Here is a 22,164-nt window from a genome sequence, read left to right as displayed (position 1 = left end):
TTTTTCAAGGATTTGCAAATAGATATGTAGGTCTGTAGGCCATCTATGCAATCTAGGTGTATCATTTTTTGGTAGGCGAATAGCGTTGAAAGTGGTTGCTTTAATCAATGCTGTAAGGCAAGCCTAAGTGAGAACTAGATTTCAACTGAGCAAAGTCAACAACACAACAAACTGATGTGCCAACGCCAAAAACAACATTTCAACATTTCAGCACCATGGACAGTTCCATGACTGCCGCGACCACTGTTTCATTGAAAAGCCAGGAATTAATTGCCTTTCGAGCGGACATATACAACAAATGCAAGAGTCTATCATGTAATGCATATCACAATTCGTGTACAGCGCAGGAAATGGTTTAGCCTACAACTCATGCTATGCCGTCATGGCCATGTAAAGTCAAAAAGCAATTTATAGATGGACCAGTCATAGGCTCCATGGCATTACACACCAATTTGAGAGTTGGATACATAAGGCAATAGAATTGTCATAACATTAAGTGACGTTGTTTTCTTTTATGGTGGTGTTCTGAAGCAATAGGCCCTATAATAAATCCCGTGCATTGGTAGCCTATCACATGACTGCAGCGCTCTTTGCTCGCTGGCACTCTCATCTCTGTCTGACCAGAAGGCAGCAGCAGTCACTGGCTTTGTAAACATACGTGCTGCGCTGCTTTGTTTCGGAACCGCCACCATTGTGGGTCTCTCTCTAGCCATGCCATGGATATTTTGTGGCAATATCAGTTCAGGATAATTTTGCTAGGAGACTCGACCGTAGGGAAATCATCTTTGCTGAAGCGGTTTACAGATGGAATTTACAGCGATGTAGCAGATCCAACGGTCGGTGTTGATTTTTATGCCCGTTCGCTAGACATCGAGCCAGGGATTAAAATCAAGCTTCAACTGTGGGACACGGCTGGACAGGAACGATTTAGGTGAGATGCGGACAATAAATGTTATACTAGGCCTATCTATATCTGTTATCAATAATCTGTTGACAAGATCAACTAATTAATTATTTCCATCAGTATAAATTAGCCTATATGGATCAAATAACTAAAACGCCTCAGCCCTCACACAATCTATTGTGGTCGGTTTACCATTTTGGCGAATAACAGTGGAGGAAAATAATCGTTTTCATTATCTCTAGTCATAACCCACAGAGAAAGGAGGTCAGTCATCGTCAGTCATTTTTCACCCTACGACTGTAATAACGGAGGCCGTTACTCCAGTCTCCATCATAAAAACAGTCAGCAAATTGTGGCGCATCATCAGTTGCATTCATTCACTGATGATGGGCAACAACCTCGCCTTGATATCGTTTTCTGTAATACACTAATGAAATATCCCTTTTTAATACAATGATAAGAAGGTTTTGATGCCTGTCTTTGGATGAATGACAGTCAAATCCGGTTATTCTGCAAGTGTGGTTTGTTGCTGATGAGATGGCCTGTGAATCAGCTAGGCATGTCTCTCTCTGTTACATACATGTAGTAATGTGTCTGTATGTAGCCTAGTCTGCAATGCCTAGGCAAATACAGTATCCATCCAGGAGCCAGTATAGCTTGTAGTTGAAAAAAAGATGTAAACAACATATTTCATTCTCCACTGATGTAGTCTCAGATACAGTTCCTCTAAGAGCATTAGAACTGTGTTTGTAGACTCTGCTCTCAGATCTCCCTTTCCTCTTGAAGCTGAACCTGGATGTCTCTGACAGAATATTATGGAAGAAAGACTGTTTTCCAATAGGAGGTTCACAGTAAACACCTACAAGAGATTCTCAGTGGCATGAAAGAACTGTCTCTACAGGTCTGTACTGTTAGTTATCATTCCTTAGTTTGTAAGCCACAAGGGATGTTTTTCCCTGGACCTGCAAGGAGTCGCGGATATTGTTATGCTGTTTTGGTTCAGGGTTACAATGAGATTCAAGTCAGCATTGTTTAAATTCACATTTCACTATGGATCAGAGCTGAATTGTAACATCTCGTACTCTCCATCTTCCAGGTCCATCACCACTTCCTACTACCGTAACTCAGTGGGCGGGCTCCTCGTGTTCGACCTGACCAATCACAAGACCTTCGACCACGTGAGGGAGTGGCACAAGGAAGTGAGCGAACACATCCTGCCGCACCACATGGTCTACATCCTGATTGGCCACAAAAGCGACCTAAACAAGGACCGGAAGGTGACGCGGGACGAGGCTGAGCAGCTGGCGGCGGAGATGGGAATCCGCTATGTGGAGACGTCGGCTAAGTGCAACAGCAACGTGGACCGGACCTTCGAGCTGCTCAGCAGGGACATCTATGAGCTGATGAAGATGGGGGAGATCACCACGAGGGACGGATGGGATGGGGTGAAGAGCGGTCTCACCACCAGGGTCCTGTACCCGGGCGAAGAGGACATTGAGGTGGAGCCGAGGGAGAAGAGCTGCAACTGCTGAGAGACTGACCCTCGATCCCTGACCCCTGACCTCATCAATGGTCATGTTCATTAGGCACCAAACGGAAGAAAATGGATTGGAACAGAGAGGGACTACCTGGAATTGTCCAATAAGAAACACTAATTTATCTTTTCCGTTGCGAAACGTTTTAGAACGTGTTCCCTAATAAATACGACGCATGTCTCCACTGTTGTTCCCCCTCTCTTATCTCCACAAGTATCTCACATCATCTCACAGTTTAGTCAGTTTCCCATTGAAACTAAGCCACGGTCTAAAGTGAGGCCCTTGTCCTGTGACATCATCGTCACGCGTCCACATGTCACCATATGCTTAGCGTAGCTAGCCTGCCTTTCCCCTCTGTATTAGTTCCTACAGAGGTCAGGATGGGGCTGTTTTCTGATGGGAGTACATAATACACATCCTGTAGTACACATCTTGATGTGACTAAAGCTTCTCTACGAACACTGGTGTAAATCCTTGCAGTGGACAAGCATCATACATGTACATGCTAAGCCTACACAGTTTAGCATCACCTGGGTAGCTTTGGGCCCAGTTAGGTAAGGCAGGCACAGAGGCTGCGTTTACACAGGCAGCCCAATTCTGATGTTTTGCACAATTATTGTTATTTTGACCATTGAGAAAAGGCCTTTTGCCAATAATTTGGCAAAAGATCACATTTGGGCTGCCTGTGTAAACGCAGCCAGAGACACCTGTATGACAGCGATCAGGCCTTGGGGTATTCCAGTACGTATCCTATTCCTTCCTGGCAGCATCCTATTCCTTCCTGGATGCCCTTTACTGCCGCAGGAGTTATTGGATTCTTAAGCAGGCAAGGTCTTTGCTGGTGGACTATGCATTATTGCGGTCTGGCATCACTCCCATTACGTTGTTGTGGGTTGACGTCTGTCTGGCTAAGTGTGTGTGTGTGTTTGCGTGTGTGTGTTTGCGTGTGTGTGTGTATGTGTGTGTGTGTGCCGTTGCTCTGCCTGCAGTCCCCTGAGACTGTACATCATGTCCGGTATGGTCAGTGGTAGAAAAAGTACCCAATTGTCATACTTGAGTACAAGTAAAGATCACCCAGTAAAATACTGCTTGAGTAAAAGTCTAAAAGTATTTTGTTTTAAATATACTTAAGTATCAAAAGTAAATGTAATTGCAAAAATATACTTAAGTATCAAAAGTAAAAGTAAAAGTATTCATAATTTCAAATTGCTTATATTAAGCAAACCAGATGGCACACTACAGCATGCAGACATCATTGACAAACAAAGAATGTGTGTTTAGTGAGTCCTCCAGATCAGAGGCAGTAGGGATGACCAGGGATGTTCTCTTGATAAGTGTGTGAATTGGACCATTTTCCTGTCCTGCTAAGCATTCAAAATGTACTTTTGGGTGTCAGGGAAAATGTATGGAGTAAAAAGTACATTATTTTCTTTAGGAATGTAGTAAAGTAAAAGTAGTCAAAAATATAAATAGTAAAGTAAAGTACAGATACCCCAAAAAACGACTTAAGTAGTACTTTAAAGTATTTTTACTTAAGTATTTTAAACCACTGGGCATGGTTAGCTCTGGTGTTAAAAGTTAATTGATAATAGGCAGGGAGAATAAACTGTACTCTATATGTGTAACCACCACCACCCCTCCCCTGCTAATATGGTCCTGTAGACTACTTATCTATGTAATTGCACATAAGCCAAATCAAGTTAATGTTGCTTCATGTTGTGGACTTCCTACTTCAGAGCAGATGAGTAATGTTTTCTATTTTAATTTGTTTTACATCATTTGTAGAACATTGCTGAAGCCACAAACCCTTTTAATGGTAGCCACTTGATGATTAGTAGATTCTTTGAATCAGCTGTGTAGTGCTAGGGTAAAAAAACAAAACGTGTACTCCTTGGGGTCCCGAGGACCGCGTTTTGGAAACGCTGTGTTATTACATTATCTGGTTGAGAACATGACATTTCGGCCCTAATGACCTCCATGCTCCATCAGAATGGTTCCAATATCAAGACAGCCAGAATCTTGCCTTGCTGTGCCTATAGGCCCTTTCTGCCTGCAGATAGGCACAGGAAGATAACTCTCTAGTTTCCCTAGACTACTATCTCTATACTGCAAACCCCAGTGCAGATAACAGTTGCCCTGAGACTGAGATTTGGCTGTAGACTGGTGTTACCATGGCTCAGGGTCTAGATAACAGCTCACTTTGCCTGGTCCCTCCTCCCTCCCATCCTCCTTCCCCTCAGCTTACCTTGTCCACCTCTCACCAGCACCACACCCTGCACACACTGTAGATGACAGGAGAGACATTGTGCATTCAGCAACTGTGACTTTATGGGATATTGTGTTCTATGTTGGTTTTGTGTTCCAGTGGTCATTGGGCAAGGTCCAGCAGCATATGGCCTGTATCATGGTCATGTGACTTGACTTGTTGAAAGGAATGTCTAACTAACTAATCTTTTGGGAGCCTTTACATACATACTGGTAAACAACGTACAAAGCCTCAGCATACAATTTATTGACAAAAATATGTGTTTGTCTACATACCGTACTTATGTTTTGCCTCTTACTTTACAAAGTCTGATGCAAACATAGTTTAGTTGTTCCTGTTGTTCCCACACTCATCAATGTTAACCCTGTTTATAGTTATGTCGTGGTCAGTTTTTCAGCTCTACTAACCATTCACAGACTTATTAAACCTCTGTTATCACAGGTCATAACCCCATTACAACATGTCTAATTTCTTTCAAAGTTAAATCAGTTGGCTAACCAGTACATATGACAATCAGATGTCTGTATTGATCCATGTTCTTGTTACGGTAAGAAAGGACACATCCACAAAGATAAAGCAATACCGAGGCCTAGGGAGGGGAGACATGCCCTTTAAATGAACTAAAACAGTCTTGCCTGGGAATGTATAGAAATTGAGAATTATCTTTTTCAGACATGGTTTCAGAGGTATGATAATGTAGGCCGCTGTCTGTTTGGTCATCGCAATTCAACTCCTTTTGAAAAGCAGCAAATATTTCCATTCTAAGCCACAAAGGGAGTTAGAGTCAAACCATGTTCCTTACAGTATGTACTGCTTCCTTTTTTCAGCTTCCTGTGTCATTTATAACAGGGTTTATTTTGTACAGTTGTATTGTTTAGGCTTACAATAATGATAATATGTGCTGTAATACAGCTGCTTGTCAGTGAATGCAACCTATTCCTGAGCACTGACTTTCATAAGGATTCTTGTTGGCTGTATTGTTACATCAGATATGAAGAAAACAGGAATTAGGAAGCTGTGGTGATGATTATGCCAATGATGGTCTATGAACAATGTGTATCTAGAGAAAGGCCCATGTCACTGAGATGGAGCACCAGCTATATTCAACAGCCTATTCAGGCTAAAGGACTTGAAAGAAGAGTTTGAGCTTGGTTCTTGGATCTTGACACGTTGCCAGTAGAACTAGAAAAGTTTCGATTTTAGAGCAGAAAAATTCAAAATAATTGATGCTTTAGAAAGTGTTCAGTTGATTATAAATGATAAGTGGCCATTTTCTTTGTGATGATAATAATATCATAATACTGTAATCTGAATACCAATCGACAAAACAATCTAATTAAATCTGTACTATCCAACAGGTCCTTGATAGTACAACAACATATCACAAATCACTAACGTATTTTACTTGCAAATTAGTTTTTTTGGCAAGCCAACAACTAGACATAGCAGCACAGCAGCATAGTTGATGCTTCTATTTTGCCTCTGACTGAGTCCGATCACAGATTACAGCTTGACGAAATAACTGTTATTTATTTTATATTCTAAATGTTCTGTATAAGGTACTCTACTGTTAAAGGGTATTCAATCAATAAACAATATTATGTCCATGGTGCCATATTGATTGACCATCTCCATGCCAGGGTTATGGCGCCCTCTTTTGTTAAAAAAAGAACTGCATACCAGACCCACTTAGCTGAATCACAGTGCAAATAAAATACTGAACTTCAACTAATAAACATACAACTCTGTATGGAAATAATATTGGTGTGCTTTCATTTTCATAAGCCTCTGTTGAAAATCACAACTGTTAGTTGGCATAACTGATCAATAACTAATCAATAACATCAATAACGGATTAATATCACTTGTGGAAATGAAGCTGTTCACTGATATTGCTTTCACCCTCCGCTCCTGTCCAAGCTTACCTGTAGAAACCATATATATACTTATGGTAGAAACATCTGTGGTTCTTAACGAATCATCTGGAGGGAAGAAATGCAGATACACACACGCTAAATGTGCAAATTCATTGAAATGACCGTGCAAATCACTCTGGCTTTGTAAGCAGTCAACATTTGTGATTATTTGATATGTGGTGAAAGATTAAATAAATGTTATGTTAAATGAAAGAAAGACTTGATGCATTTATATGATCAGATCTTTTAAAAGTTCATTCTTTAATGAAAGTGACAGTGAAGGTACATTTTGTAAGGGAGGGGTCGAAATGTACACAATTGTTACCCGGAGGAAAATGGGCAAGGGTCATGCTGTCACATCCACTCCCGCTCCCCCTCTCCAGCGCTCGACGTCGCCGGTCTACTAACCACAGGACCTGGCAACCCATCGTTACGCACACCTGGCAACCTTCATTACGCACACCTGCGCCTCATTAGGCACACCTGGACTTCATCACCTCCCTGATTACTTCCCCTTTATATAGCACTCCATTGTTATCACCCACCAGGCAAAATTGTTTATGTTTCCATGTTTAGATGCTTTTCTTGTTTTGTATCATTCAATGTTCTTCGTCATTAAACTCACTAACTGCACTTGCTTCCTGACTCCCTGCGTCTACGTTACAGAATATTGCCTCACAGAATGGAAGCAGCAGCCAACCGAGACATCTCCCAGATGGTCGGCGAACAGGGAGACCTACTTCGCCAACACCACGATCAGCTGGCGCAACTGGGGACGGTGATGGATGAGGTCCTCCGCGTTCTTCAACATCTAGATCTTCCCCAAGGGGCGTCACCCCCAACGAGCGGAGGATCATCTACCATGAGTCGACCCAGCAAGCCAGCACCCCAGCCCATTCAGCAGTCTGCCCAGGTCAGCGATGTCCGTTTGTCCCTTCCAGACAAATATGACGGGACTCCATCCAAATGCGGTGGCTTCCTCCTCCAGTGCTCCCTCTATTTTTCTCATCAAACGGGAGCCCCCACCACAGAGAGGTCCAAGGTTGCCACGGTTATTTCCCTGTTGACCGGGCGGCCGTTGGAATGGGCTACGGCCGTCTGGGAGAGAGGAGAGGAGGAGCTGGGTTCCTATGGGAGGTTCATGGCTCTGTTCAGAGGAGTCTTCGATCATCCACCGGAGGGCATCCCCCTGACGAGTGGCTCCAGCCGCAGAACAACGCCGGCCAGAGGACGGCCCCCAAGGGTGAGGAGCGGGCTGGTCCGGATGGGGGAGATGGAAATCCCGGACGATGTTGGGCTCCAGGATGTACCCCTCCCAGTCCACCAGGTACTGGAGCCAACCCCCACGACATTGGGAGTCCAGGAGGGACCTGAAGGCATAGGTGGGGGTCCCATCGATGTCCAGGGGAGGTGGAGGGGTGTCTTGGGGGACGGTGATGATGAGGAAGGGAAGGCTTTCTTGGTGCATGGGTCCCACGGTGAGGGTGAGTGGTGCTGTGATTTGCGTGATTGTACTGGATCCCAATGGTCGATTATCCAGGGCTTGGACCGGAAGAGGAGAGCGGGTACGAGGTGATGTTCAGGGAGGAGGCGAGGGTCTGGTCGATGAAATTCCCCACGCCACCGGAGTCCCTTAGGGCTGTAGCGACAACACATGAAGGACAGCCATCCAGTGAAATGGAAACCAGGAACCATTTGGCGGAAAGTGATAATGATGGAATACTCATGCCTACCCCGGGAGACAGATGATCACGGGGCCGCCCTTCTGCCTCCGTGGACCCCGGATTGGAACGCACTGGACACCGCTGAAGCTGGTTCCCCTCCTGGCCGCAATAGGAACAGAGCCTCAGCTGTCTCCGGCAACGCTGCTCTGCCACGGGGAGTTGTGTGGCCCCTACCTCCATGGGTTCAAGCTCTGCCTCAGAATGGCCAAAGGAGGAGGGCAAGAGGCGAGGGGGGCGCTGGTGCTCCCGAATATGTTTGTCCAGACGGATGGCCATCACGATGAGCGCGTCCAAGGAAAGGTTGTCGTCCCGGCACACCAACTCTGTCTGGACCTCCTCGCGCAGTCCTCTTCGGAATAGATGCGGAGCTCCGGCTCATTCCATCCGCTGGAGGCTGCCACGGTCGGCAAGGTGAGGGCGTACTCCGCAGTAGTCTGGGCACCCTGCCGGAGTTGGAGTAGTCGCTCACCTCCCTCTCTGCCCTCCGGTGGATGGTCGATGACCGCCCTGAACAGAGCCATGAACCTCTCGTAGGAACCCAGCTCTTCCTCTCCTCTCTCCCAGACGGCCATAGCCTACTCCAACGCCCGCCCGGGCAGCAGGGAAATGAACATGGCAACTTTGGACCTCTCAGAATTTGGATACTTGTCCAGGAGGGACAGTCGGGCATCGCTGTCCTGGGCGGACTGCAGGGTAGGCTGGGGGGCTGGCTCGCTGGGACGACTCATATTAGGAGGCCCTCCGCTAGGTTAGTATTGTGGAGTAACTAGAATGTTGTTGATCCATCCTCAGTTTTCTCCTATCACAGCCATTAAACTCTGTAACTGTTTTAAAGTCACCATTGGCCTCATGGTGAAATACCTGAGTGGTTTCTTTCCTCTCTGGCAACTGAGTTAGGAAGGACGCCTGTATCTTTGTAGTGACTGGGTGTATTGATACACCATCCAAAGGTTAATAACTTCACCATGTTCAAAGCGATATTCAATGTCTGCCTTTTATTTATTTAATTGTTTTCACATCTACCAATCGGTGACCTTCTTTGTGAGACATTGGAAAACCTCCCTGGTCTTTGTGGTTGGATCTGTGTTTGAAATTCACTGCTCGACTGAGGGATCTTACAGATAATTGTATGTGGGGGGTACAGAGATGAGTTAGTCATTCAAAAATCATGTTAAACACAATTATTGAACACAGAGTGATACTATGCAACTTATTATGTGACTTGTTAAGCACATATTTACTCCTGAACTTATTTAGGCTTGCCATAACAAAGGGGTTGAATATTATTGACTCAAGACATTTAAGATTTTCATTTTTAATTACATTTCTAAACATTTCTAAAAACATAATTCCACTTTGACATTGTTGTATTGTGTTTAGGCCAGTGACAAAAAAATCTCATTTTAATCCATTTTAAATAAATGGTGTATATAAAACTAGGCTACACTGCATTATACACTGCAATGGATAGGCTAACCCAATCATGAGCCCTGACCTGCTCTGCTCTTGCTGATGTTAACCCTTTCGTGCTGCCTAACCAATGGATGTGCTGTGTACAGTGGCACTTCAGTAGGCGAGTCAAAGGCTTCTTCAGAAAATATGTTTTTATATGTTAAAAAAATGTAATATCTGTGTATGCGGACTAGGCCTACTGATGTCCTGTTCAGTTTGAGAGGGAGAGCGCAAAAATGAGAAAGAGGACCGGAGGTAAGCTTGCTACTGCTATAATTGATTTGAATAATACATTTAAAAAATGCCCATAACAAAGCTATTTATCAGGGTTATTGACCTCACAATAAGCCATTTTTATATAATTTACATTACTATAAAGTGGCAGCCGGAAAGAAGGACAGCACATGGCTGCTGAAAGTAGGCTAATTCCAGAAGGCCTAATTCATTTAAACAGTCTTCATTTTAATTTGACATTAGGCTACCTACAACAAGAGGTGTTGGACTCTATTTATTCCTATTCAAGAAATAAGAGGTAGGCCTACCTGTTTGACAGATTAAATTATAGTCTACTATCCATAGATTTTGTCAGCCAACTCCTTCCATCACCATGCACACCTTAAATATCTCAGTGTCAATGAAGAGCTTGGTGTGTTAAGTTAAAACCAGGGCTCGAATTAAGAGGGTATGTGAGGGTGTGAGAGTACTGTGGCTTTTCTGAAAGAAGATGGCTAAAAGCATAGGCCTACCCCTTGTTAGGTTAAGATTTTGGGAAAAAATGAAATGAACCTGATTATATAAAGCAATCTATAATGACGCTTTAGTCTGCAATGCTTTATGCTAGAAACAAGCTGTAAAATGCAGGGGAAAGATGTGACTCCGATGCATATGGGATTTATTTAGTCTCTATGACATTCAAAGGCTGCACTACAACCTTCTATAGCCGAGGAGACAAAAAAAGTACTTTGCTTGAGAAGTAATGTGTGATTCTGTCACTATCAATTGAGGTTCAACATTTCAACAGGCTATTAAACAACATACGAACTCTAAGTCAGTCAGGAGCAAGCCAGGTAGCCTAAGAAGGAACGAAAATTAATTATTTAGGCTATATTATTATTATTTCAAGGCTATAGCCTGCCATTTAAGAAACAAATTGTGACACATTTGTGACATGATACAGGCTGGCAGGAGCGCTCAGCATTTCAAAAACACATCAACAACAGCATTTCAACAATATGCCTATACATTTCGCATTTAGGCTGTATAAAATGAAAAAAAATCCTTATTAAGCTAAACAGTCATTATACAGTGCATTTGAATGAACTTTCAGAAACACGAGTTTGGCAGTCTTTGGTTTGAGGATCATGCGGTAAACTATGCATGCGTAGTTTGTTAATTTAGCCTAGCAGATGCTCTTATATTCCCATGCCCTAATCACAGTCAACACAAATCTATTTTTAACAACAATATCATGACAGTTTCCTAAATGAAAAAAAGTTACAAGTGCATGCATATAGGCCGACCTGATGATATGCGGCTGCTGTGTTAAATAACAATTGCATTTTTCTCGAATTATTTGACGATCTGATACTTCAGTTGTAACTCGTTCGGTTGCACTACATTTTTACAGTTAATAGACAACTTTAGCACTGTTCCAAACAAAGGACTATCCTCTTTTTTAAACAATAGCCTGTATAGAAATCAATCACAACATGCGCTCATTCGTTGTCAAGCTCTGTTGTGGTATAAAAAAAATATTCTGCATGTCGCCAGTCATGTAAAATGACGTAGAATTGCATGAATTGCGTTTATAAAAGGCATTTTTTTCTCAGACCTCAAGTAAGATGATAGATTCATGCAGTGCTCTTATTATAATGGGGTTATTTTCACCCCTACCCTTGTCGGTGGTGATCTGCGAATCCACAACCTTCTGGCTGCTTTGTCATGTAATACTTACAAAACTGCATTTCTAAGGCTCTGGTCAGTCCTATGAGTGAGGATAAACAGTAGAAATGTCCTCTGCTATCCACTTTATGTTTTAATTATTATTTTGGGTACAGGGGAGGGTCACTTGTTTTTTGTTTTTCAAGGGTTTAGGAAGGGCGTGGTAAACATATATTTTTCTGAAGGGAGGGCCATCCATTATTATTTCATAAAGGTCCGATTGTTAGCTGAATTTACGCAGCAGGTTTGGATAATTAACGTAGCAGGTTATGAGAATTAGGTTAAGTTTAGGAAAAGGGTTAGGGTTAGCTAAAAGCCACAAAAAGCAACTTTTGAAGTTAATTTGACAAATGCTGGATCCCTTCTAGCCATTACCCTAGAGTTACTTCTCAATCATCTCTAACTTCTCCTGAAATGTGCACTTGTTCCCTTCATTGATTTGAAAGTAAAGTAATGGTATCTGGAACCGCTATTCTTTCATTTGCAGGGAGTAGTGAACGAGTACACACTTCAGGAGGAATGAGATGCAATGGGGTAAGGGGTCTATTTGGAATACATTTACAAGCCGATGAGCTATCGTGGGGACCAATCCGAATCTAAACTGTTCAACCTATCTATCCCATGATGCTTTGCGTAAGGAAAAATTACAGCTAAATGCATTTAATTCTATTTGATTCAGCAATATTATTCGTTGTTTTGTCAACTAAAATATGATTTAAATACTTAATCTAACTGGAAATCACAAACAGAATATGTTTGGTAAAATAAATTAAATGTTCTTCCCTACCCTGACTGAAGTCCCTATGTCCAACGATCAGATTGTAGAATCTAGCCCTAATTTACTAAAAAGGGCTTCTGCTATGTTTAGCACAGGAAGGGTGGGAATTCACCACTCTTCTTGCGGAATCGATATCAAGAGATTTCGGAAGCATAATTTTTACTGACCGGGGCTGCGAATGATCGTTAATCTTTGCGCCCCAAAAAATGTGTACAAAAAAAACGAACCGTGAACATAATAGGTTTTGTTTCTTTATATTGCGACGCCCATACTAACACAGACCTGTGCCACTGGTCGACAAAAAATGTGCAGTTGCAAAAGCAGGTCATAATCTAAATGTCATAATATTGTGAAATAAGTGATGATTGCTGTCATAAAACATTTAACAGCGATTTATTGTCAACAGGCTTGTGTTTATTTTTGACCTATTTTGGGGGGTGTAGCATGCATGACTGGCGAGCCGCGCTATATCTCAGGAAGTGTAACTGCACGAAGTGCGCATGCCCAGCAGCTTGTAGGGATGTGTTTGACTTCGTAAAAACGGTAAGGAACATCTAAACGATGGCTTTGTGCTGTTAGGTTTATTCGGCTCATAAAGGCTAACTAATTTATATGCGAGATAATGTCTATCTCTACGTAGATTTCGGCATTTTAAAGGGGTAACACCCCGCTCTCTCCGAATGGCGGGTCAACGCCGTCGCGGCGTTGTTGTTTGGTGTACGTGCTGCCGCACAGGGACGTAATTTTGAGGGGGAGCGGAGAAAAGAAAAAGTAGAACGGACGCACGTTATCGTTCTGAAACAAGCGGTACGTAACCGCCGCCACGCTGTAAATCTCAAGGTGGCTAGTAACAGCCCAGCCCCAGGTTACATGAGCTCCAAACCGCTGCCCAAAGTCCATTACTTTAGCTAGCTTAGCCATCTTGCTAGCTACAAGCCGCTACCTTACTAGCAAAGATAGCCACACCAGTACACTGCATGGGTGTAGGCCGTTCATATATACATCAGTGGCGTAGGCTATTCGGGCAAATGGCGCTTTAGCAGCTAGTTAGCTATGTTCCACCTGATCTCCTGACTGTAACTAGTGCACTGCCCATACCCACAGAAACGTTGCGTGGAGAACAACTGAGTGCAAACTTGCTGTACATATTTTTTTAAAACTAGTAACGATAGTTAGTTAGTTAGCTTACGCAACGTTTCTGTGGGTATGGGCAGTGCACTAGCAGTAGTTACAGTCAGGAGATCAGGTGTAACAATAGCTAACTACTAGTTAAAAGTTATGCATAGCAAGTTTTCAGTCAGTTTTTCTCCTCACCTTTTACATTTGTAGGAAAGATAGTTAGCTAGTAACCATGTGGCTTTCAATGAGCCCTATGCAATGCCCCCCTTTCTAACTACGACATAATAACTGAATACCTCTGGAGGTTAAAATGAGCTGAAACCATACAAACTGAGAGGCAACTGAACTGAATCTGTTTATGGGCATGGTCTTCCCTAAAACCATCTTATCCAGATTCTGCCTTGTCCTGTCTGTCCTCCTCTATGTGTGTAGTCTTTATCACACTCACATTCTTCTAATCTAGCCTACAGTTGAAGTCGGAAGTTTACATACACCTTAGCCAAATACATTTAAACTCAGTTTTTCACAATTCCTGACATTTAATCCTAGTAAAAATGCCCTGTCTTAGGTCAGTTAGGATCACCACTTTATTTTAAGAATGTTAAATGTCAGAATAATGGTAGAGAATGATTTATTTCAGCTTTTTATTTCTTTCATCACATTCCCAGTGGGTCAGAAGTTTACATACACTCAATTAGTATTTGGTAGCATTGCCTTTAAATTGTTTAACTTGGGTCAAATGTTTCGGGTAGCCTTCCACAAGCTTCCCACAATAAGTTGGGTGAATTTTGGCCCATTCCTCCCTCCTGACAGAGCTGGTGTAACTGAGTCAGGTTTGTAGGCCTCCTTGCTCACACATGCTTTTTCAGTTCTGCCCACACATTTTCTATAGGATTGAGGTCAGGGGTTTGTGATGGCCACTCCAATACCTTGACTTTGTTGTCCTTAAGCCATTTTGGCACAACTTTGGAAGTATGCTTGGGGTCATTGTCCATTTGGAAGACCCATTTGCGACCAAGCTTTAACTTCCTGACTGATGTCTTGATCTGTTGCTTCAATATATCCACATCATTTGCCTTCTTCATGATGCCATCTATTTTGTGAAGTGCACCAGTCCCTCCTGCAGCAAAGCACCCCCACAGCATGATGCTGCCACCCCCGTGCTTCACGGTTGGGATGGTGTTCTTCGGCTTGCAAGCAACCCCCTTTTTCCTCCAAACATAACGATGGTCATTATGGCCAAACAGTTCTATTTTTGTTTCATCAGACCAGAGGACATTTCTCCAAAAAGTACGATCTTTGTCCCCATGTGCAATTGCAAACCGTAGTCTGTCATTTTTATGGCGGTTTGGGAGCAGTGGCTTCTTCCTTGCTGAGTGGCCTTTCAGGTTATGTCGATATAGGACTCGTTTTACTGTGGATATAGATACTTTTGTACCTGTTTCCTCCAGCATCTTCACAAGGTCCTTTGCTGTTGTTCTGGGATTGATTTGCACTTTTCGTACCAAAGTACGTTCATCTCTAGGAGACAGAACGCGTCTCCTTCCTGAGCGGCATGACGGCTGCGTGATCCCATGGTGTTTATATTTGCGTACTATTGTTTGTACAGATGAACGTGGTACCTTCAGGCGTTTGGAAATTGCTCCCAAGGATGAACCAGACTACAATTTTTTTTCTGAGGTCTTGGCTTATTTCTTTTGATTTTTCCATGATGTCAAGCAAAGAGGCACTGAGTTTGAAGGTAGGCCTTGAAATACATCCACAGGTACACCTCCAATTGACTCAAATGATGTCAATTAGCCTAACAGAAGCTTCTAAAGCCATGACATCATTTTCTGGAATTTTCCAAGCTGGTTAAAGGCACAGTCAACTTAGTGTATGTAAACTTCTGACCCACAGGAATTGTGATACAGTGAATTATAAGTTAAATAATCTGTCTGTAAACAATTGTTGGAAAAATTACTTGTGTCATGCACAAAGTAGATGTCCTAACCGACTTGCCAAAACTATAGTTTGTTAACAAGAAATTTGTGGAGCGGTTGAAAAAACGAGTTTTAATGACTCCAACTTAAGTGTATGTAAACTTCCGACTTCAACTGTATTTGTCACCATTGTACTCTTCTTTCCTATCTGGGGCCTTCAGTAAGCTACACTGGGAGAGGAGTCAGGATGGCACAAACCGAGGTGACGACAGTCTCCATGGGGGACCTGATGGTGATGAAGGCTCCTGAGGAAGAGGATGGTGATGACAACGAAAGCAAGACACAGGTCATCCTCCAGCTACAACAAATCACAACAGGGTAGGTACACACTGATGTTTACTTGGGCCTGATAGGGGAAAAGAGGACAAGACTAGTGTAACAGAGTTGGTTCAGTGAACCACACTCGCATGATGGGTCCCTAAGCTAATTACCTAGGCTTTAGGTTAGTGAGTTAACAGTCTTGTGGCAGGCAGACCCTGCTTAGTTTTCATTTGTTTTGTGATTCACTTTCCGTTGCAGTATGGATGAGTCGGGAGAGGCAGACACAGCTGTTGAGGCACACCCAGGTAAGTAACACACACACACACACACACAGTCACACACAAACAAAGCATATCATAAAACGTTCACGTGTGTGTGTTCCTTGAGAAGAAACCACCGTTGACGGGGAGGACGTGGAGTTGGGTTATCCCATCACATGTGGAGAGTGTAAAGCTGTGCTACTGGTCAAGAAGTTTGTCTGTCCTGGAATAAACGTCAAATGTGTCAAGGTTAGTATTGTCATGTTAATTGTATTTTCGACAGAAATCATAAAGCTTTTCAAATGCTAGTGTGCAGAGAAGGAACAGCTCAGACTGCCAGCTTTGGTATACTTATGAAGAGTTTTACTCCTGTTTGTACAATGTCAGCAGAAGAGATTGTGAGAATGTCACATACCGTTTGCCTCAACAATGCCTTAGACATCAGTTGAAAGTTTCTCATTGGCCAGTTGTTTCTTTGCTGTCTCCTTTATGATAAGGTGATATAGGTATCTGTTTTGTAATCCCAGTGAACAGATGGTTCCTTTCTACACTCTCTACCTATTATGTCTGCCCCATACAGTATGAAGACCAGCTGATCAGTCCCAAGCAGTTTGTCCACATGTCTGGGAAGGCTACACTGAAGGACTGGAAGAGAGCTATCCGGATGGGCGGGGTCATGCTCAGGTGAGGAGTAGAGTTGACCGGTCCCAAATCAACCCCTAGCCTCTAGCCCCTACCCCCTATGCACTTGTGGAGAGATCTGAGATCATTAGATAGGCAAAATGCCTATCTCTTAGGCATAAGAGGTAGTCAGGAAGTTAGAGAGGTGGGCCAGAAACTGGAGGGTTGCAAGTTAGGATCCCAGGTCTGAAGGGAAAATCAACCCAAGCTCTCTTTCCTCACTCTCATCCTTTATCTAATCATCTCTCTCCTTCAGGAAGATGATGGACTCGGGGCAGCTAGACTTCTATGAACACAGCACTCTGTGCACCAACACGTGTCGTAGCACCAAGTTTGACCTGCTGATCAACAACACACGCTTCCCCCCAGACGGCAGTGGCCTCACCACATCCACCTCCTCACAAGGTGAGACCAGACACGCCCCTCCCTGAGGGATGTAAAGATCTCAGATTGTCTGTGGCAAAACAATTTAAAAGTTTGTCTGGCAGTTATTTTCGGTAAAGAACCTTTTAATCCTATTTTCTCCCATTTATCTCCTTTTGAATTTGTGAAATTTTAAGGCATGTCAATGAACTGTACATTTTCATTGGGATAGATATATATATATATATATATATCACACACACACACACGTTTGGAATACGTTATCAGTCAATAAGCATCCAGGACCGGAACCATCCGTTTTTTGTTGTGTATTGAATATTGTAAGTAGTGTAGCTAACCATGTCTCTCCCCCTGTTGAACATGTAGCCCAGGTGGTGATTGGTAATGGTGGCCAGGTTGCCATGACAACAGAGGAGAGGTCAGAGGTTCTGACCGGAACAGTGGAGTGGAGTTCAGGGGCCGTAGCAATGGAGACGACAGAGAAGAAGGAAACCAGTGAGATATCAGGTGAGTTCTTCAACCAAACAGCTCCCGCTCGTGACTATATACTGTATTTATACTCTCAACTCTGAAGTCAAATAGTTGTCTGGGCATTAGTCTTGTATTAATCTTAGCTTCATACCTGGGTCAAATACTTGCTGTTGGGTGCGATTGATTTAGATCGCCCGGTAAAATGAAACCAATGGAATAATCCCCAAAGTGCAAACTCCACCGACCCTGCATGCCGGTCAAGCTAAACCAACCACATCTCAAGTATTTGAAAGTATGTGACACATATTTGACTTTAGATCTGCTTGGCATGCGACTGGATGAATTCTTTCTCACCTCTCTCACACTCGTATCATTAACTGTGACTCAAATGGCATATACCCTACTTTGAATTTGAACTTTGAACTCTGCTGTGTCCTTTATGTTCCCCCAGAGGAGACGTTGAACTTCTGGAAAGGCATAGCTGACGTGGGCCTAATGGGGGAGGTGGTGGACAACATCAGGACAGAGCTGCTGGAGATGCTGAGAGGAGTGCAGCTACGCAGCGAGCAGGCTGCCATGCAGGACGCAGGTGGGTACTGGCACCTAGGACACAGGGGATAGGGTACAGGTCATTTCTAAGGGTATATGCATGGTGCCACACAGGTGCAATGTTGATTTCTGTTGATCAAGTCTGGGGATGAAATATAATGAGGAGTAATGTAAAGACTAGATTATGGGTCTTTTGTGGGGCAACCAAAAAATAAGCTACATATGTCTTGTTGAAACACATTTAATGTCTTTGATTAATTGATTGACTGATGGATGTGTTGTTACTGACCATGTGATTGATTGCCCACTGATGGATCTCAGATTCCTGTCTGGTAGAGGTGGCAGTGTTGAGTAACCTGGCCCAGGTGTTCGGCCTGCTGGACTCGGTCAAACACATCCTGAACGTAAGGAGAGAACAGACTGACCCTGGAGAGGAGCAGGTCCTTAGCACACTGACCAGTGAGTAATGATCAATTCAGTAACTTCAGGCAGAGGAAGGGAGATTGAGATATGTAGCCTAGTAAAGTATTCCTATGATGTTTTGGATAATTTCAATTTTAGTCATATCATTTAATGTCAATGGTTGGGAAACCAAAAATGTAATTAAAGTCGGAAACCAAAAATGTAATTAAAGTCTACATTCAATAGCAAAGATAGACCTGAATTGGATATTGCCTCAAACAAAAACTATTCACTTGCTAATTGATACAGTGGATTACTGTAGCGCACCATCTCTGAGTAATTTCTGACCTCTGACCTGATCTCCACAGACCTGGAGCTGCAGCTGGAGGAACAGAGACGACAGCAGCACGCCAGAGCTCAGCTCTGCCTCCCCCAGCCCCTCAACAACATCAGCCACACCCCAGGAGGCAAACCCACCAAGCCCAAGGCCAAACGCCCACGTCTGCAGCGGCCAGCCTCCACCACCACCCTCCTCACCTCCTCCCTCTCCCAGCCCCAGACAGCCACCTTGCAGCCCCAGCAGTTCACTATCCTCTCCCCCATTTCATTCTCCTCCATGGGCCAGCCCTTCTCCCTGTCCGGCCTGTCAGGCCTCCCAATGGCCACACTGGGTCAACAGAACAACACGGTAACCCTCCACACTCTGCCTGCCGGCGCTCAGACCTTCACCCGATATATCACCACCATGGTGGGGGCTGATGGCAAGACGGAGACCCTGACGCTGCACCCTTCCCAGGGGCTGACGCTGGTGGGCACCACCCTCCAGGACCCCAATCAGCTAGGAGGAACCATGATGAGTCCCATGGAGCTGGTCCAACTCACCCAGGGAGGGGTGACCGACGGTGGGGAGATGATGGTGGAGCAGCCCATGGGCCAGGTTGTGGAAGGTGGGACAGTGGTACTCCACCAGGAGGAGATGGGGATGGTACAGGAGGGATTGGTGGAGGACAAAAGCCAGGCACACACCACCGTGATTGAGATCGACCCCGCGCCGGGCAACAATGACCAGACCATGGGGGCGGCGATGGAGCTACAGCTGGCCCAAGAAGGAGAGGCCGAGGCTGGGGAGGAGGGCTCTGCCATAGTGGTCCATGGTGGGATGGAGGTGACCATGGTCTCGGAGGGGGTTGAGGGGGAGGGGGAGGGAGGGGAGGCGATGGGGATGCAGGGGGAGTCGGAGGATGCCCAGGGGGAGGTGCTCGAGGCTGGGCAGCAGAGCCAGGTAGAGGGAGTACAGCTGGATGCTAATGGGCAGATCTCAGGCCTAAGGATAATGGTGATCGAGGAGGAGACTCAGGAAGAGGACAAGGACAAATGACCCAGCTCTGCTCTGCAGACAGAGACAATACCCTCTCCTCCCTCTGGAGCCATGTGAGACAGTAGGTATGGACTAGCCTGGTCCCAGATCTGTTTGTGCTGTCTTGTCAACTTGCTGTGACAATGATCGTAGGAGCTGGCAAGATGGCACAAACAGATCTGGGACCAGGCTAGGGATGGACTCATGGACAGAACATAAAAGAGCAGGCAGACTCGTGGAGTGTACACAGCTGCCAAAGACCTAGCCTTCTTAGAGTAGCTGTGGTCCTTAGAGCTTATTTTCATTGTTGTTTCGTTAGTTTTTATTAAAACAAAATTACAACACAGCCAGGCACACTATCTTATATTGTTTGTTTTGTAACGCATTTGGATGACTTCAACTTGAAGAAGACATCCAAATACACTTTTCAGAAGACATCCCAGGACATTGGGCTAGTTATAAAGGCGCTTGAGATTGGTATGAATAACAGTCTAGTGTTGTATTCAAGGTGTTACCCTTTTGCTGTGTGTGTGGGTGGAGCTAGAGGTCTACTGTGGGATGATAGCAACAGTTCTAAAACAAAGTCTGCTCTATGCTGCACATTTCTTTCAAAAATAGAAAGCATACCACTTCCTCTTTGCAGCTTTTGGGATGAAGTCTTTTCTGCAGTTTTTGTTAAACAAAACAAAGATAGTATATTGTTGAGCTCACCATTGTCAGTTCTAAGCTTTTTAGGCTTTTTCTTTTCAAGATTTGCATTATATTTCACCCTGATTTTCTGTATGGTGACAAATGCAGTATGTATTGTATATGCAAGCTCCATAGAGAAAAACACATTTCTTTGCTCCATTGCATTTTTTTTCCCTCTGTGTATGATTTTTAGCATGTGATTATTTTAGCAAAAAGGTTTTATATAGATAGAAATGGACCTAAAGTTAAAGTATGACCAAGATGGTTATGTAAGTCAAAGAATAATGACAGGGACTCTAATTTCAAGCTGAACAAAATGCTGTAACACTTTAGGAAGGGAGTATACATACGGCATTCATAACACCTTTTATGAAACCTTTCATAACCATTCACTAGCCTGCACTTGCTTTGTCTAGGGGTCCTAGGCCTAGTTACATGGTCTGTAACCTGAATGAATGGGTGCATTTATGTGAGAAATCAGCGTTTGAGGCAGCAGGTAGCCTAGCGGTTAAGAGCGTTGGGACAGTAACAGAAAGGACGCTGGTTCAAATCCCCGAACCGACTAGGTGAAAAATCTGTCTGTGCCCTTAAGCAAGGCACTTAACCATAATTGCTCCTGTAAGTGTCTGCTAAAAGACTCAAATGTAATGGTACCTATATTAGTGTTGCAGTATCATTCATAACAACCTTCATAACACATTTATTCAACATCAGCCTTATGTACACCCCCTTCAAGCAAAGTGTTACCCAACTGCTGCCTAGAACAAATAACAAAAGTTCTTACTCAGTTTCTTTTACTCATAATAACAGACACAGAAGTACAGTGCTGAGACCGAAATTAATAAATCCATTCAATTATTTTGGTCAATGAATGTGAACAAAGTTGCAGGGTACATTTTAAGTTAACTTAAATCTGTAATGACCTGTTCTGTAGCTAACTTTTCAAGCCTTGAGTTAACAGAGGGTATTTCCATAATGACTTTGTAATCTGTTTTAATAGTATTAAAATAAAAGACAAATCAATTGGTGGTGGTGTGGTGGTTGGGAGCGCACTAGTCATGTTCTGTGGAGGAGATCCAAAGGAGAAGATGGAGATGCATGGATCGGACACATCCTCTTAAAGTCCCCCTCCAACATCACCAGGCAAACTCTATCCTGGAACCCGCTTCCCTCAAACTCAACTCTGGACCTCAAAGCCAGTTCCACTGCGTTATTTCATTGTTCCCCTACAATCAGTGTTGCTAACTTAGCGACTTTGTCGCTATATTTAGCGAGTTTTCAGACCCCTCAAATCTAGCGACTTTTTCTGGTGTTATTGGAGACTTTTGGAGACTCTGACGTGATAGCACGTATCGTTCTTACTCTTCTCAACGAGCAGCGGGTGCTTTGTTACCCCCGTCCCAAAGCACTCACAGGCGGCCCAGTCCTCGCGCAGCAGTCCCTCCCAGCTGCAGCCAGAGCAGGAGATGTTCACCCCTCCGCGTCCAGACTG

The 22,164-nt window shown here is 43.9% G+C and overlaps 2 protein-coding genes and 1 non-coding gene across 3 annotated transcripts; all 3 read left to right on the top strand.

Moving 5' to 3' along the window:
• The first annotated feature begins 586 nt into the window (after positions 1–586).
• Positions 587–3,533, top strand: LOC121572906 (ras-related protein Rab-39B). The gene is made up of 2 exons (XM_041884941.2): positions 587–931; positions 2,001–3,533. The coding sequence occupies exons 1-2, from the start codon at positions 717–719 to the stop codon at positions 2,434–2,436; spliced, it is 651 nt and encodes a 216-aa protein (XP_041740875.1). The 5' UTR covers positions 587–716; the 3' UTR covers positions 2,437–3,533.
• Positions 3,534–12,582: 9,049 nt separating this feature from the next.
• Positions 12,583–12,718, top strand: LOC121573095. The gene has a single exon (XR_006001974.2). It is a non-coding gene; the product is annotated as a U11 spliceosomal RNA (small nuclear RNA).
• A 347-nt stretch (positions 12,719–13,065) lies between these two features.
• Positions 13,066–21,685, top strand: LOC121571934 (glucocorticoid modulatory element-binding protein 1-like). Its single transcript, XM_045222376.1, has 11 exons — positions 13,066–13,323; positions 15,779–15,935; positions 16,137–16,183; positions 16,269–16,387; positions 16,719–16,822; positions 17,076–17,224; positions 17,570–17,710; positions 18,126–18,263; positions 18,545–18,682; positions 18,994–19,799; positions 19,875–21,685. The coding sequence occupies exons 2-11, from the start codon at positions 15,805–15,807 to the stop codon at positions 20,001–20,003; spliced, it is 1,902 nt and encodes a 633-aa protein (XP_045078311.1). The 5' UTR covers positions 13,066–13,323; positions 15,779–15,804; the 3' UTR covers positions 20,004–21,685.
• The last annotated feature ends 479 nt before the right edge of the window (positions 21,686–22,164 follow it).

The sequence above is a fragment of the Coregonus clupeaformis genome, chromosome 8, assembly GCF_020615455.1.
Source record: "Coregonus clupeaformis isolate EN_2021a chromosome 8, ASM2061545v1, whole genome shotgun sequence".
In the NCBI taxonomy this organism is placed as follows: domain Eukaryota; kingdom Metazoa; phylum Chordata; class Actinopteri; order Salmoniformes; family Salmonidae; genus Coregonus; species Coregonus clupeaformis.
This window is presented reverse-complemented; position numbering and strand designations above follow the sequence as displayed.